We start from the raw sequence: 17,461 nt of genomic DNA on the forward strand, positions 1-17,461 counted from the left end.
ATATATCTTCACGCGATGTTATGATTAGATGTAGATACACGTCTCTGCAGCATTGCATATCTTCCTTATTATCCTCTCTTAGTGTGTGTTTTTTTTTTTTTTAAGTATAAAGCTAACTACCAAATTCCGGGTGGTTAACACAGAAATATTAATGCACGAGAAAATTGTTCTCTAGATCATTTGCAGAAGTGTCACACGATAAACGGTATAGAGAGGTTCAATAAAAGGCAATTACTGACTCTACGTTTTCAAGACTACGTTTACCACTTAAAATATCGCCTGTGTCCATAAAGCCTCGCCACTTTGCACGAGGACTGGCAGTCGCTATTAAAATAACAATTCATCGGCTGGTGATATTCCCGTGGGATTTTAAAGGGGCAACGTCAAGGACGGCGCCTCTCGAAAAAACATGGCTCAATTTTGTCACGTTTCTCGTGTTAATCGACCTTAATTTTCAGTAGCCATCTTCGCTTATTTTGGTGTATTATTACTTCCCCCTCAATTTGACATTAAAAATAATATAACATAAATACATGTAACCAAATTTTCTGAAGGATTGCTTGAATAACCAAAAGCTATCATTCTTGACTATTGTTTGAACCAAAATTCCTCGCACATGTTTGCAGTTGGTAGAAAATTCAAAGAAAACGTTTATGAAGGACTGCGACATAGAATTTGCACGACGTTTCGGCTGCTCGTGCTCGTCTCAGTGAAGAGTACAAGTGAACTCAACAACTAAGCGACATTTCTTCTGATCCAAAATTTAGACTTGAATTGAACAAAGAGGGGTAGTTTTCCATTAAAAAGGGTTTTGGATTCTTTTAACGTTAGGACTTTATCTATGGACAAATATAATGACTAGGAAAGCGATCGTACAGGCAGTTGAGGATTTTGTTTCGCTTCATTTCCCTTCGGATTCAAAATGTTTATTTTAATTACCACTGAGGATTCTGAACGCATGCTGTTGCTGTTTAGTATTTGAATTTGTTAGTTACTCGACGATGATGAGCTCTACGTTAGCGCTTAAAATGCTTTGTAAGAAATAAATTGACACTGTCATGACCAGCCTTCGTTAGCATATACTCGCATTTTCTTTATTGTGTTTAAAAAAATCCAAAGAAGAAAAGAGGATTGTTCACTAATGAGCGTTTTTATGTACTGTATACAAGGTGGATTTAAATAAAATCTTACAGAGCTCATTCACTTTATTTAGCTGTAGCAATGTCCTCCTTTTAGGATATTTGTATGTAGTGTATTAATTAACAGATCGCTCCGGTCCATTAGTCCATAATCATTTCATAGGACAGTTATAAATTATTGAGTGGAATCTTAATATCTTAGCTCTATGTCTTACTTCAAGCAATATTCTAGGTTTCTTTTCAATTGAGATGTAGCATTTCGAGTTTAGGTTTAAATTTGTCTCGACAGAAGGAGATGTATTAACCTCAGTTGATATGAATTTTATATGTGTTTCGTTCAAGTACAGAAGACCAATCCAGCAAACTCCGGTCGGGAAAGATGGTTAACTATAGAAAGGGTAAGGCAAAGTTAACAATCATCGGCGGGTTACCATTCCCATTATAGTTATGGCATAATTCATAGGCCAATTTCGATATATCAAAATTCTGACTTGACCTCCTTGCTTAGGGAAATACAGCAATCAAATTCGAGTGATGGATAAACCATTTATTTTGTTTTATACCCCAGGCCTCTTAAAATATCAAACTTGGCCTATTTGTTCGTTACAAAAAATGACTTTAAATTACTCATTCTCTGTTTCCGCTTTCCCGTGAATCAGACCTGGTCCAGAAATACACTAAAAAAACTCAAAGGGATCATTTTAACCATGATTAAAGTGATGTTTCGGATATTCATGGCGGATCTTCCACCATCATGCACTTTATCCTCAGCCTGTCAAATGAATGTGATGATTTGTTGGATAACTACTTTAGTAAACTTCACAAGGAGATGTCTTGAATCGTCGCTGAGAACTTTATTTGAGCTAGGATAATAGTTTGTAAATTTCTTTAACATGGAACGCCGGATTGTGCATATAACGGGCCGGCTAATAACTAAGCTAGAATAGCATAAAACAATTTATTAGGCTGAAGGAAAATATTAGAAAGAAAGAAAGGCATTGGACTAAGCAAAGGAGACTACATTGAATACGGAGATTGACTGCTAGTTCAGCCGAATTAAGTAAACAACTTTTAGAAGAACCGAATTTTCGATAATGAACTAAACTCTAAGAAGATTCTGTCCATAAAATCAAATACTCGCCCTTTTGAAGCCAAACAAAGCCATTAATTCCCCCGCCAATGTTTCCTTTTACATTTCAACGGTAAGTGAGCGAAATGTCTACTTCTGAGGGTGAAAATGTTAAAATATGTTTGCTTCGCGCTTGTGTGTGCGGACAGCGGTCCTTCCGTGTTGCGAGAACGTAAAGAACGGGGGAAAACCGGATGCGGGATCGCATGCCCTAGGGAGAAAAGTAAAACCTGTTACCTTAAGAGGGGAGACCCTAAATTACAAAATGGTTGTTATGGATGACTTCTAAACGTAATATCTTGGGCTCCCTTTGTATCCTGGGTTTAGTTTTTGGCCATGTTTGTTCGGTAGTCATGACTATATTTGGTAAGTCACGTGATTAGAACACAAAAGCTTAGAAACTCGCATAGCTTTGATCTTTCTCCGTTTAAATCAACACCACAAGAAGAGTGCATTTACAAGCAAAATCCGTAGCATGGGTTTATTAATTAAGATCCGCGTTACTGAAAAAGCTATGACGTCATAAAGTTTTTGTGACGTTATAACTTTCAAAATAATGTAAATTTCAACAAATCCACGCTACCATTTTTGCATCTGAATGCTATCCACACTTTGGCTTTTTTAATTATAGTTTTTGTTTTTGTTTTAATTCGGGGTGGGAGGGGGATACTTAAATTCAACGAGTATTAAATTTGACCGAGGCAAATTTAAGCGAGTACTAAATTTAGCGATTTTCGCCCAACTAGTTAGTATCCGCTGGATTGCATTCTTTCCTCACCGGACCTGGCATTAAACCAAAATCACCATTTTGTTTTGTTTGTGAGCCTTTTCACCTGATTAGTGAGTTGAATCACCACGCCAGGAGTGTTAAATTTAACCCTTAGTTTGTCCCTTGGATAGTGCTAATCATCTTTTGAAGAACCGAATTTAATCGAAGGATAAACTTATTCCGTGGATTAGGACGATTTTATCCTGGGTTAGTTCTAATCGGCTTTCCTGTAATCGGGGCATGTGTTCAAAGCATTATTTATATATCACTTACAACCAGTCCCTTTTTTATCAATTCTGGAAAAATCAAATCACAAATAGAGACAAAAAAAATAAAGTAAAGTTATTTCTTAACTTTGGTGAAATTTTAGCATTTTAAATAGCTAATCTAATCTCGGTATATAAATAACTCTTTTGAATCTCCCTGGTAACTCATGTGATAAGGTGCATGTACGTCCATTGTCTTTGCCTGGTATCGTGAAAATAAACTAGATGATGTTTATTGCATGGCTAACTGGTGTTTGAATTGGGTTTTGCGACATAATTGCAACTTTGCCTCAGGAAGAGAAAACTGACTTACTCGAAGTAATACTGAAGTCATTCAATCGCGTCGATACTTTCGGACAAATAAAGTTTGCGCACGTTCTAGCTGTTGTATATTTTCAGGAAAGCGGTTGGTATTTTTTTTTTTCTTAATGATAACCAGAGAGAAAAAAAACTTAGTGATACTTGGTGTGAATAGCTAAGGGAGAAATAAAACAAAGGAAATAAAATTGTTTGCATTTCTTTTTCTTTGACATTATTTAGTCTGCATGTTCTATTACCAAGTTTATTTGTTTATTAAACTACACATGCATGTTAATCAGTGCAAGACTTGAATGATTTTAGACAACGCATGCCTCTTTCAGTACAGTATATTTAGTCTTATATGAAAGCTTATGGCCCTTTATAAAAAAGCAGAAAATGTTCAGTTCCTTTAGAGTGTCACTGAACCAAAATGTATCCCATGGCTTTGATGTTGTTCCCTCCATTATCTGGTGAGTGCAGGGAACTGGCTAGGTTTCCACACGTGTTGGAGTCATCAGGATATCCTCTCGTACCAAACCCGATTCTTGACTCAGAGGTGCTGCAGTCATTTTGTTGGTTGCCTAGAAAACCGATTCTTGCTTTAGAATAGGCCTTACCACCACTAAGTGCATTAAAACCTTCCTTGTTACAGTTGGTCTGCAGGGAGGCCTGTGAACCAATCAGCGTCTTCCACGTGTTACGACCCAGTGAGGTGGCGCGGTATTGCCCGTCAGCGATCAGTGAGTACAGAGAGTTGGCCTGCTTGTCGAGGGCAATGAAGTTGATCTGTTGGCCGATCTTCATGCCAAGACAAATCTTGGAAAAGGGTGTGTTCCAGTAGGTCGGTAACTTGGCTTCATGGTGGTCAAAACCAGTCTTTCCTCCTGGGAGATTAAAGTCGATCTTGTTGCTCCAGAGTTGGGAATCGTAACGAAAGGTTGCCTATCGAGAGTAAAAACAATAATCGCAATATGTAATACAAATGCCGGGAGAGTTACTCCATCCCAATAAAAGGATTTTCTTCAATTGTTTGAGATCTTGAGGCGATTTCGTAGAAACTACATAGCACTTTTAAAAAACTGTAGAACCTTATTTTACCTTATTAAACATTTTGTTACAAAATTGTTTTGGAAGACTTTACGCTTCTTTACTTACAGTCAAGGTAACAAGCACTAGCTTTGTTTATTCTCTGAACGGGAAACTAAAGGTTTCGATCGAATCTTTCTGCCTCCAAAGAAAAACACAGCGCCAATACTCCGAAAGTTGTCACTTAAACATAACGCCATAAGAATACGTCATAATGTTTGACAATGTTTTAGATTACATTGTTCTAGGTGATAGGGTGACATGTTTTACCTTAGCGCCGTCAATTTTCATGACCAGCGTCCACCCACCACCACCGCATGCTCCAAGGCCATGACTCGTCATGTGACAGAAAACAGGGACCTTCGCAGAGTCCATTTGGAGGAAGTAAGCTCTGTTCCCCTGCGACCTGATTACAAAACAAAACATGTTATAACGTAAAAGCAATACTTAGAAGAAATTAATGTAGCCTTTTTAACTAAAAAACCCAAAAAATATTATTTGAGAAGCTAGAATTAAATGAGAAGTTAACCGCCTCTGTGTAACGCTTTCTCCATCACCTTTCTAGATGGCTACTCATGCAAGACAATTTCTGAGCAGGAAAACTGATATTTAGAGCTTTCTTCAAGAGGTCCTGTTGTACAATAAATTCTTTAAACTTCATTTTTTTTTAAATCAAGAAATTATAAAACAATATGACAATAAAAAAATTGCGGTGGCTTTTGCTAGAGCGACAAGGGAAGGATTGTTCGAGGATTTGAAATACGGTTATTTCGTTTATCGCTTATTTTTTTTTTTACACTTTAACATCCTAAATGACCAAATCGCTTAGTTTTTTCGTTAAGGTCTTACTTTTTTTGTCTTATTTACTCATGGTATGTCCGTGATACTTATCTTGCAACCCAATAACTTACTTATGATTCACGTAAATGTCTTTACACGACGCGAAGGACAAACCTGCTCAAGATAAAATTAAATTAAGTTAAGCAAGAAAAAAAACAAAGAAACTGAATTATAAACAAGGCAAAGGACGCGGAGCCTGTCCAAGATAAAATGCAAAAGTTTTTAGCGAGAAACAAAACAGTGAAATTTAATCAAGCAAGTGACACAATTATATACCAGATGGAGCGTTAGGATTTCCACGAGATGTAGCATTGACTACGCGAATAAGCTCCTGAAAATTTTTCTCCAAAGTTGCTTCAAGAGATTTGATGGCTTTCTCAGTGTTGTGTGAATCGTGATCCACGTTGACGATAATTGTGTTGTCGCTCTTTTTGGCGGGAGCCGAAGTCGTCTTCAATCCTGGTGAAGTGTTGTTCCCATCAACAGCCACGGTTAGGATCGCGATCACGCAGAATAGCTGCAGAATAAACCCAACGTCCAGAGTCGAGCGCATCTTTTGAGCGATCTCTTCACGAATTTCTTGCTATAATAGTCCGATGGGTGAACTGTTGTAATTTACTGTGAAGTGCTCGCATTTTTTTTTTCATATATATTTACACCAGATGCTGCCGTCTCTAAACAAGATACATTTTCCTGCCAGCACTTATCAACCAATTAGATTTCTCCACATTTTGTTTATTTTACGCTTGGTTATTTTCAATTGTAATCTACTCCGTTTTAAAAATATGAAGCGCACAAGACTCACTTGATCAAAAGTTCTGTTTTAATTTGTAATTAATTGAATGATCACTTCTTAAATTTGTCATTATTATTAACCGTGGAATAAATACTCTTGTAAGGCTAGGGTTCGAAATAACCCTGTACAGTACACTACATGCATCCGGTCGATAAATATAATGGCGTCACGACTTCTACATTAGAGTCATTAGGAGTATTAGGCAGTGAAAATGAAGACATTTTTCGAAAATACAAAATTTACTTCCAAAACACATTGTCACACGTTGCTTTGATATATAAACTTTCAATTTGGCGGAAATTTGTACTCGATTGCCTTTTCTTTTCCCAATCTTTAAATTATGATCGACCTGTGCAGTCAAGCACAACCCTGCTGAATTTATTTTGTTTACTTTTAAACACTTGCTTGGTAACCAAATCTACCTAGAATTACCGTTTATCCTAAAAATAGTTCTGCGTTTTTCTCGTGTGTGTACAGAGAATTCCGCCAGGGATTGTTGGAATCGAACATGAAAACAAAATCTGCTTGATAATAAATGCTATTTATTGTTAGTAAGCTTGATTAGAATTTATTCTGCCCTACCCGCGATGTCTCCCTTCAAGTCCTTCAGCATATTTGTCAGATATTTCATTCGAAGATTTTGCTGCAATTTTTTGAGCTGTCTTTTTCTTTCATAAGTAGCTCTCGCTCATTCAATGCCGATTATGTCCACCGGTATGTACAGTAGGAAGATAGTATACACCAAACATGGTTGGAACATTTGAATCCTCGGCGTGTCACTTGCGCGTGGATGAATTCATTTTGAGTAGTTGTGCATTACTGGTGATAACTCGCAACCAAAAGCGCTGCGTGAACTCAACAATCCGGGATTCCCTGATAATGGCCTTTGCCACTGGAAAGGAGAAAGTTTAAACGGTTAATTACCGTTTGGGGTGTCACAAAATGTTTATTCAAACCATCTTTTGTTTGTTTGTTTTGACTATTTGCAATGCAGATAGAAACGCTGGCAAATAACAAATCACGCATTATAAAGGTCAACTACATTTAAAAAAGAAATTTCTTGATGCTAAAAACAAAGAAACTGTCTGCTTATACGTGCAAGCGTCCCAATCTAGAAAACGAATAATGATATATTGAAAAAAAAAATCCTCCAATGTAGTAATGCTCTTTTCCGAGATTCAAACAATAATACAAAGTCGACAACGGTCACTGAATATCGCCTAACGCCACGTCAGCGCTGACGTGACGTAACCTCTAAGCACATGCGGCTGGCGAGTAGACAACTTTCGGAGAGCGCTCGGACTGCCTTCTGATTGGATAATAAGAATAGGAGGCTTTTCGGGCAGCGTTTGTGGCATCTGAGAAACAGACCCTACTTTGTCTTACAGAATATTTATAACAGATGATTGTACGACTGTTTGAGAGCCCTTCATCAAAACCTAAATTTGCCCACCGGTATTGTCAAGCACACAGCTAGTGAATACAACGAGAATTATCATCAAGGAATTATTGTCTTGATGATCCACAAAATTCTCTGAACTAATATTATAACAAATGTATGGGAATCAGTATGGAGAATTTACATTTCGAGAAATTGTTTTTCTTATGGTGGTCAGTAAGACATCCGCGGTGCAGTATAACAAGTTGAAGACGTGCATGCCGGTAAAGTCCAGTACTACAGCCGATAAAATCAAAAGACTAATTGTCCCTGGTAGGAGGATGACCCTCAATACCGAGCCACTCCAGGCAAGAGAGCTTTTCATACGATTCTTTATAAATAGCAGCAAAGTTGGCAAGGGAGACGTGACCCCGAGTGCCGAGCTAACACATTGTCTCTTTTTGACTCGCCTACCAGGGACAACAACAACGGGAAAATTAGCCTCCTTCGCATACGATCTTTGGGCTCGTAACCTGTTTCTCCCCGAGCCCAACGAACGTCTGCGAAGGAGGCTAGGGGAAACTCGTCTATGAGCGTTAACTTGTCGTCAAAAAATTGGGACAATTTAATTTCTCAATGTTAAGCTTAGCAGAAAATTGCAAATTTTCAAGGGATCGGCCGGTACCCCGTCGCTTTCACCCGCGTTGGTAGCACTCAGCATGCACTCGAATAAGATAGCACCAGCATAGCAAGAAGCTAAGGGCAGCGCCTTTGTTTGCGAATGGAGCGTTATAATGTCAGTGCGTTTAAAACAATCAAAACTACCCTCTAAGAGGGCTCAGTGCGTCTCGAACATGCAGTATAGCACCTCTCCCCCCCCCCCACTGCCGTAGGGGGGGGCTCCCACGGGGATACATTTTTGTGCGGTGCTTGAATGTATAATAACAAAATATTAGTCGGACACTTTTTTATTCCCAGCACCAATGTTTATTTGTTCTTTATTGACTTCTGTCTCTTAAATCTACTAACAGCACATCCTGGAATACAACTAAGATGTATCTATGTTTAATTTGCAGTTTCTAAGTTTTTGACAGCAAATCGTCTGACAAGTTTCCAATTAAAACGTTGTCAGATTCCTTTTCACTGTACCAAAATGTATCCCATGGCTTTGATGTGTTTGTCTCCATTATCTGGCGAGTGCGATGCATCGTTTCCACACGTGTTGGAGTCATCCGTGTATCCGCCAGTACCAAACCCGATTCTGGAATCAGGGGTGATGCAATCATTTTGGTTGTTACCAAGAACACCGATTCTTGCTCTGGAGGAGCCTGTAGCGACGCCTGCAGCATTGAATCCTTCTTTTTTACAGTTCGGCTGCAAAGAGGCCTGTGAACCAATCAGCGTCTTCCATGTGTTTCGACCCAGTGAGGTTGCGCGGAAGTTCCCATCAGCGATCAGTAAGTACAGAGAGTCTGCCTGTTTGTAAATGACAAGGAAGTTGATCTGTTGGCCGATCTTCATTCCAAGACAGATCTTGGAAAAGGGTGTGTTCCAGTAGGTCGGTAACTTGGTCTCGTGATGGTCAAAGCCAGTCTTTCCTCCTGGGAGATTAAAGTCGACCTTGTTGCTCCAGAGTTGGGAATCGTAACGAAAGGTTGCCTATCGAGAATAAAAACAATAATCGCGATATGTGATAAAAACGCCGGGAGAGTTACTCCATCCCAATCAAAGGATTTTCTTAAATTGTTTGGGATGTTAAGATGATTTCATAGAAACTACTTAGCACTTTTAAAAAAACTGTAAACCTTATTTTACCTTAGTAAACATTTTATCACAAAAATTGTTTTGGAAGACTTTACGCTTCTTTACTTACAGTCAATGTAACAAGCACTAGTTTTGATTATTCTCTAAACGGGAAACTAAAGGTCTCGATCGAATCCTTCTGCCTCCAAAGAAAAACACAGCGCCAATACTCCGAAAGATGTCACTTAAACATAACGCCATAAGAATACGTCATAATGTTTGACAATGTTTTAGATTACATTGTTCTAGGTTATAGAGTGTCATGTTTTACCTTAGCGCCGTCAATTTTCATGACCAGCGTCCATCCACCACCACCACATGCTCCAAGGCCATGACTCGTCATATGACAGAAAACAGGGACCTTCCCAGAGTTCATTTGGAGGAAATAAGCTCTGTTCCCTTTCGACCTGATTAACAAAAAAAAGAAAAACAGGCAATAACGTGAAAGCTATACCTAGAACTTCAATTAATTTATCTTTTTTAAGGAATAAAAAAAAATCTAAATTAAACCACGTCTGTGTGATGTGGTCTCCACCACATTTCTTGGTGGTCGACTCATGCAAGACACTATCTGAACAGGAAAACTAATCTTTAGAGCTTTCTCAAAAGCTCGATTTCTAAAATAAATTTATCAAACTTCATTTTTCAAAACGGTTGATATGATAAAAATGTGACAACGAACAAACTGCGGCAGTTAGAGAGAAGGATTGCTCACGAATTCGAAATGGAGATTTTTTTGTCAGAACTTGCGGTTATACGGATTTTTCGTCGTTCGCTTAAGTTTTTCGACACTTTAACAATGCTTTAAAATCCTAATCTTAAGACTAAAGAAATTCTTTTTTTTTCCATTCACTCCTTAAGTGTCCGTGATAATAATGTTGCAACTTAACAACTTACTGATGATTCAAGTAAATGTCTTTACACGACTCAAAGGACGAACCTGCCCAAGATAAAATGCAAAAAAGTTAAGCGCGAAGGCAGTGAATAAAATAAAGCAAAAAAGTTCACAATTTTCAGTATACCATGAGATGTCCCGTTTATTGCTCGCATCAGCTGCTGAAATTTTCTCTCCAGAGTTGTTTCAAGGGATTTGATGGCTTCCTTGATTTCTCGCGAATCTTGATTCACGTTGACGATGACTGTGTTGTCGCCCTTTTTGACGGGAGATGGAGTCGACCCGGGTGAAGTGTTGTTACCATCAACAGCCACAGTTAGGACCACGATCACACAGAATAGTCGCAGAATAAACCCAACGTTCATAGTCGAGCGCATCTTGTCAGTGAGTTATCTTTTGACGAATTTCTTGCTATAATAGTCCGATGGTTGAACAGTTGTAATTTACTGTAAAGTGTTCGCATTTTTTTTTTTTTTCATATTTACACCAGATGATGCCGTCACTAAACAAGATACATTTTCCTGCCACACTTCTCAACCAATCACATTCCTCCACATTTTGTTTATTTCACGCTTGGTTATTTTGAATTAATTGACTCCATTTTTGAGAAACATGAAGCGCACTAGACATGATCTAAAGCTCTTTATAAATTTGTACTTGATCAGTTCCTAAATTTGTCGTCTTTTTTACCCATGTAATGAATACTTTTGTCCTGAAAATAAACTAGGGTTCAAAATTATCCTTTGCCATAAATACATTATTTCCGCTCAAAAATATGGCGTCACAAATTGAACATCGCACTGACTCGTGTGGAGAACTGTTCCGAAAATACAAATCGGCCAGCAAAAAAAAAAAATACTGTGATACCATATATTATAAAAAAAACTTGCACTCTGGTGGATAATTAATTTACTGTTAATTTGCACTCGGCAGTCGAGTATCATTCATTCAATCACCGGTTGCGTTCTTATTCCCGATCATTCAATAAATTCCAATAGATGCAGTCAAGCGCAATATAATCGAGTTGAATTAATTTTATCTACTACTTGAAAGCGCTTCATATGTAAACACTTGCCTGTAAACGATAAAGTCAAGCTTAAATTCCCGTTTATCGTAAGAAAAAGAGTTGCATTTTTCCGTATGTGTGAAAGACGGAATAAGATTGCTTGAATCGAGCCTAAAGACAAAAACTTTCGTAAAATACTGACTGCTTAATAAATGCCTAACAAACAGCAAAATCATTCAGTGATCAGAATTTGTTTTGCCCTACCTGCGATGCATGTCTTCTTCAGCATGTTTCATTCGTAGACTTCGCTGCAATTTTTTGCAAGGTCTTTTCCGTTGATAAGAAGCCAGCCAGTCCACACAAAACATGGGCAGAACATTTCACCCCTCGGCGCATTCCCTGCACTGTGATCAATTCATTTTTAGAAGTTGTTCATCACTGATAGAGAGCGTGCTATTTTTGGCGAAATCGGTCAATATCCGAATCCACATTAATTGAAAACTTTGTGTGGTATAGTTTCACCTAGTTTCTTTTGTTTAACTGCAACGGACAGTAGCTGATGTTATTATTTATGCCAAATTTGTTTTAGAAGGCGTTTCATTGCTTGTTTTTGCGACGATTCCGCCAACATACCGACGAAGACCGAACAGTGATCTGAACTTCTTTTAGTATCCACGATCCGAACACACTGACATGAAGAGAAGTGGAATACGGGCAAAAAGTCTCAGCTAATCCGTGATCACATGTAATTTTCGAAATTCTTGAATCCGCTCAATGTATGGCAAAAATCCACAATCCGTGCGCTTTTTGAGGCCAAAACCGTCGATCAGCGAAACCATTCAACCCCTCCTGGCAATAAAAACTCGTGACCAAAAACCCTGCGCGAACTTAGCAGACAAACCGTGCTTACGTGATAATTGTCATTGCTACTAGAAAGGCGAAAGTTTAAACGATTTTGGGTTTTGCAAAAATGTTTATTCAAATTTTTTTGTTTTGACTTTTTACAATGCAGATTGAATCAATTTTAGCTATTCCTTGTGAGCATTTCTCGTTTAAAATAACACTTGCCCCGTAACGTTTAAATCAAGCTAGAATTCCCGTTTATCGTAGAAATAGTTTCGCATTTTTTCCCTGTGAACAAAGAGAATTACAGTTGCTGGATAGAGAGTATTTTGTAAAACACTGCCTAACAAACGACTTACAAATAGCAGAAACATTCACTGATGCCATGTTTGATTAGAATGTTTTCTACTCTACCTGCGATGTCTTCTTCAGCATTTTATTCGAAGATTTTGCTTCAATTTTTGAGCGGTCTTTCCAGTGCGTAAGAAGCCAGTGAGTCTACACAAAACATGGCCGGAACAGTTCAATCCTTTGCTAGTTCCTTGCACTTTGATCAATTCATTTTGAAAGCGCTGCTTGAACTCCACAATCCGTGATTCTTCCATAATGGAAATTTCTACTGGAAAGGTAAAAGTATAAACGGTTTTATGTTTCACAAAAATGTTTATTCAAACTTTTTTTGTTTTGACTGTTTATCAGATACGGAACGGTGGATGGCATTGTCTAAAAATAAAACATGTTGCAGATAACAAATAATGCATGTAAAACGAACTAAAATTTTAAATTTGTTGCTGAAAGAGGCAAACATATTGTGGACTGGCACATGTAAGCGTGCCAATTTAGAGAACGAATGGTTATATATAATTGAGCAGAACCCAAGTGTAATGATGACCAATAATAATGCTCTTTAACGAGATTCATAACAAGACGCAGAGTCAACAAGTCACTGAATATTGCCTGACGCCACGTCAGCGCTGTCGTGGTGTAACCTCTATGCGCATGCGGCTGGCGAGTAGACAACTTCCGGAGAGCGGTCGGGCTGCCTTTTGATTGGATAGGCATAGAAGGCTTTTCGGGTATGTAAGGTATTTTGTCTTACAGAATATTTATAAGAGATGACCGTACGACTGTTTGAGAGCCCTTCATCTAAAACTTAAGTTTCCCACTGCATTGTTAGACAGCTAGTGAATAGAACGAGAATTATAATCAAGGAACTATTTTCTTGATGTACTACGAAATTCTCCGAACTAACATTATAACAAATGTATGGGAATCAGTACGGAGAATTTACATTTCGAGAAATTGTTTTTCTTATGGTAGTCAGTCAGACATCTGTGGTGCAGCATAACACGTTGCAGAGTTGTTTCATTTCACTAGTCGGTCCACTTGGGTTTGCATATCACATGGAAGTCACACGAATTTGGTACATGTTAAACAGTTAACATGACCAAAGTCAATCCCAGATTCAGGTTCCACGTTTCGCTCTACTTCATACTATCACTTCCTTTTCTTCTTGTCAGAAGACTTTCCTTCGCTCTTACGTTTCTCGGACTTCTTTGACTCTGAAAAGTAAAATAAAAAATCAAAACAAAAACGTAACTCAGTCAGTATACGTATCTTATTAACCAAGCGTAAGGGACATACTGGAAAAATATGGCCCTACAGTCATGCTAAGTTGCGAATGGAGTGTTGTATCAGACTCAAAAAACATGCTCCCTTGATGCCTCGGAAACGAAAAACTACTTTTTCATGTACATGTAAAGAAATCTATCAAAAGTATTAAGAGAATAAAATTATGCAGGAAATTCACTGCATGAAACAGCAACTACTGTACTTTTATTTAACAAAATAATATTATTCACCTTCTTTGTGCGAGGTTTCCCCTTTATCATGAGATGTCTTCTCTTTATCTGCAGTTAAAAAATAAGGGAGCAGTGTTATGAGTGGCGAGGGTATTGGACTTAAAATCAAGATTACATGTACATGTATTCTTGGGGTGACCACTAACTGGATTTGCTGCAGGGCAAATCGCAGTTCCACTCCTTAGTCATTGTTCAGTATTATTTAATTTTGTGACTCCCCAGTTAGCATTGCAGCTGTAATAACTATAATAACTGCAAGCTCATTGTACAGTGACACTTATTTACAATTCTAGTTCTAGTAAGTTGATTAATTTTATATTTATTTGTATCTTCTGTCAATATACATAGGGAGGCATGGTGGCCTACGATGTACATGTATTGGTTAGTGCACTGGACTCTGGATAAAAGTGGTCCAGGTTCAAGCCCTGGGCAGGGTTTTTGAGTTGTGTTCTGGGCAGGACATGTTACTTTTATATTGCCTCTCTCCATTCAGTATATAAATGGGAACAGGTGAATTTAGTGCTCCAGGACAAGCTCTGGCTTGTTGGTGTCAGTTTTGTGTTTCAGTCAAGTCAATAGAAGTACAAGGCCACTTACAGTTTTAAGTGTCAGTGTTCCTTTCAGGGTGTTCTCTAATTATTGATGGGTTTTAAGCATAGGCACCACAAGTTGTGTAGTTTTTTTTTTTTTTTTTCCTTTTTTCTCCCACCCAGAATTGGACATGGCCTTAAACTATAATGTGAAAAAATACTGATCTGTATTTTTTCCCCAGCATGGCCTTCATTTCAGATGCAGGAACATTAAACTAAAAGGGAAATGTTAAGACATTTCTTATTATTCAGTACATGTTATAATTTTATAACATTACCTGAAGGTTCCCACAATGCACTCTTTACAAATCTCCTGGCAGCTCCTTTATCTATTCTTGCCGATGCTGTCTTAGAAAAGAAAAAACAAATATTACTTACTGTAGATGCACAAGAACATAAAATTTTGAAATTTATAACATACATGTAAGTGAAGAAAATTCTATTTCATGAACAGTTCTATAATATAATACTGACAGTAGAACCCCCGTTACTCAAACTTAATATGGCAAATTGAATATTCAATTAACCCCGATAACTCGAACCCCGCTAACTTGAACTGTTTTTCATTTCCCTTCTATTCAGAGTTTGAGTCACCGGGGTTCTATGTACAGTACCATTTTTGATCAATTTATGGGCATTTGTTCTTTAACAAGTGACATTTACATGTACAGTACATGTACATGTATATTCGCGTATTGTATTCTTCATAGAACACAAATAAAAACAATAACATAGATTGTATTTCATCTCATTCTTAACAATAAAAAAGCTTACTTGTTCAGCAGAACCAAATCAACATAGGTTTTCCGAATGTTATTATAATTATGAGATCCCACAGCATAAATAAAGGTGATTAATAAGTAATCACTTAAATTGGTGTTAAAAATGTACTAATTTTCAAAATAATGTATTCTTAAATCACAATACAAACCTTCTTTCTTTTCAGTTGCCTCTTTCACTTTACCCATGTACTTCTTTATTCTGTCCTAAGATTAAACAAGCAAAGGGTTTTTTAAGTTAAAAACATGTCTGAAATTTAACAGTCAGGAAGAGGAACAGTTTTTCAGAGTTTAAAAGTTTGTAAACTGTACTTAATTTAGTTGACTTTCCCAGGAAACAGAAATTAAGACCATTAAAGGATCTAAATGTGTTGTAATGACACATTACTTTACAACTTTTTTAACTTCCCACAGAAAAACAGATTTTTCTCGAAAAAAACGTGTGCCTTATAACCGAATAAATACGGTATGCTATTGCACATTTACAATGTATTTCTAGATGGAATGCAATTGAAGAGGGTAGTGGAAGTATTTCCTAGTGTGGTTTTAGTGTCTTACTGAAATGTTACATGTACATGTACTGAAACCTTCAATTTAACAGAAAAACATTGCCCTTTGATTTTTGAGACAAAAAATCTGAAAAAAAAAAAAACGTTTTCCTTGTGGCATCTTTTAGAAATCTTAAATTGAACAAGAAACAAAAGAAACCTCTTAATTAGACCAACAATAAAATCAGCAGAGTGATGCATGTCACCGGTTATTTAAGACAATCATAACATTACACATTGTTTTGTGAAGTTACTTACCAGCTCAGTCTTTACAGGATGTTGCCGTGGATTCACACCTTGTGTGGTAAGATACACTAGGGTATAAAAACAAACAGTGTTGTCATGAAAATACAGTGTATACGGTTTAATAACTGAAAATGATAACAAACTCTCACTGGCAAATTACCATTGACTACTGTACTGGAAAACCACATACCGTAATGATTAGATTTAGCGCCCGGGGCGCTTATTTACTTTTGGCACCTCAAGGGAGAGCGCTTATTCGAGACAGGGCGCTTATTCGGGACAGGGCACTTATTTAATTTTTTGAGAAACAACCAAATGTTCAAAACAAAACTTTAATAAAATATTAAAATAACTAACAATGACAGAAACTGTAACAGTAACAAATTGTTGAAAGTTTAATTACTTTTAAAAGAATTGTTCATTTTAGCGTTAATTATATACATGTACAGTATGGCGAATGTTCATAAGTCTACCTATTTGACATCAATGACTTCAGTAGGGGTAGTTATTCACAACAGGGGCACTTTTTAGGATAGGGGCGCTTATAAGAATGAGGGCGCTTATAAGAATGGGGTGCTTATTGGAATAGGGGCGCTTATTGACAAAAACACATTCGAAGGGGGGCGCATATTCGGAAGGGGGCGATTATTGGAGGGAGGGCGCTAAATCAAATCATTACTGTACTTAGAAAGTTCAGCTTGTGATTTATAGGTTTTCCAAGTGTTCTTCCAACATACATTCCAAGTGTTTTTTTTTGAAACAATAGACCAAAGAATTGAGTGGTAAATTGCATGAATTAATAGTAAACTTTAAGTCAAAAAATAACATGTTTGTGAACATTTTATTGAAATATTTTGTGGAACAAAGTATAAGGTACATATACACTATATATATTATACATGTGTGCATTATGGTAATTTTGAAATCAAACTACAGTGGAACCCCGATATAACGATATGCCACGGGGGCAGTAAAATTATATCGTTATATCAAGGAATCGTTATATATCGGGGTTCCGTCCCATACATTTTACTATTGCCGGGACATAACATATTCATCGTTATATCGGGAATATCGTTATATCGAAGATCGTTATATCGGGGTTCCACTGTAATCAATTATATGTACAATGTAACTGTGGCTGATGTTTTCCTTGCCGTATTCCCTGCATTAAGTCCCACTCTTC

At 37.4% G+C, this 17,461-nt stretch overlaps 3 protein-coding genes across 5 annotated transcripts in view; all 3 read right to left on the reverse strand.

Moving 5' to 3' along the window:
* The window catches only part of LOC144636532 (nuclear nucleic acid-binding protein C1D-like), a 111,549-nt gene that overhangs the window by 91,940 nt on the left and 2,148 nt on the right, over nt 1-17,461 (reverse strand). The window contains exons 3-7 of one of the 3 annotated variants that reach the window (XM_078495764.1): nt 16,288-16,343; nt 15,634-15,688; nt 14,981-15,046; nt 14,113-14,160; nt 12,945-13,812 (exon numbers count right to left, since the gene is read on the reverse strand). In XM_078495764.1, coding sequence (XP_078351890.1) covers nt 13,748-13,812; nt 14,113-14,160; nt 14,981-15,046; nt 15,634-15,688; nt 16,288-16,343 — 290 coding nt within the window. In that variant the 3' untranslated portion in view covers nt 12,945-13,747. Of the gene's footprint in view, nt 1-12,944; nt 13,813-14,112; nt 14,161-14,980; nt 15,047-15,633; nt 15,689-16,287; nt 16,344-17,461 lie in introns of those variants that run through there. The other 2 variants (XM_078495763.1, XM_078495762.1) reach the window with 2 other exon arrangements.
* On the reverse strand, nt 3,989-7,295 carry LOC144636437 (putative skeletal organic matrix protein 5). The gene is made up of 4 exons (XM_078495648.1): nt 5,806-7,295; nt 5,601-5,643; nt 4,960-5,095; nt 3,989-4,545 (listed from the first exon to the last, which is right to left on the reverse strand). Exons 1-4 carry the CDS (start codon nt 6,080-6,082, stop codon nt 4,021-4,023), a joined length of 981 nt encoding a protein of 326 aa, XP_078351774.1. The 5' UTR covers nt 6,083-7,295; the 3' UTR covers nt 3,989-4,020.
* Nucleotides 8,679-12,286, reverse strand: LOC144636453 (putative skeletal organic matrix protein 5). The gene is made up of 4 exons (XM_078495664.1): nt 10,529-12,286; nt 10,404-10,446; nt 9,778-9,913; nt 8,679-9,362 (listed from the first exon to the last, which is right to left on the reverse strand). The coding sequence occupies exons 1-4, from the start codon at nt 10,776-10,778 to the stop codon at nt 8,844-8,846; spliced, it is 948 nt and encodes a 315-aa protein (XP_078351790.1). The 5' UTR covers nt 10,779-12,286; the 3' UTR covers nt 8,679-8,843.

This window comes from Oculina patagonica, chromosome 13 (assembly GCF_052425735.1).
Source record: "Oculina patagonica isolate OP01 chromosome 13, crgOcupat, whole genome shotgun sequence".
Taxonomy (NCBI): domain Eukaryota; kingdom Metazoa; phylum Cnidaria; class Anthozoa; order Scleractinia; family Oculinidae; genus Oculina; species Oculina patagonica.

Excerpts from the sequence above, each read along its gene's own strand:
- LOC144636437 (XM_078495648.1), bottom strand. The coding sequence starts at position 6,082 with ATGCGCTCGACTCTGGACGTTGGGTTTATTCTGCAGCTATTCTGCGTG. Across the intron at positions 5,096-5,600 it reads GACATTTACGTGAATCATAA|GTCGCAGGGGAACAGAGCTT; the intron begins GTAAGTTATTGG and ends TTTTGTAATCAG. Across the intron at positions 4,546-4,959 it reads TGAAAATTGACGGCGCTAAG|GCAACCTTTCGTTACGATTC; the intron begins GTAAAACATGTC and ends TACTCTCGATAG.
- LOC144636453 (XM_078495664.1), bottom strand. The coding sequence starts at position 10,778 with ATGCGCTCGACTATGAACGTTGGGTTTATTCTGCGACTATTCTGTGTG. Across the intron at positions 10,447-10,528 it reads AATAAACGGGACATCTCATG|GTTCGTCCTTTGAGTCGTGT; the intron begins GTATACTGAAAA and ends TATCTTGGGCAG. Across the intron at positions 9,363-9,777 it reads TGAAAATTGACGGCGCTAAG|GCAACCTTTCGTTACGATTC; the intron begins GTAAAACATGAC and ends TATTCTCGATAG.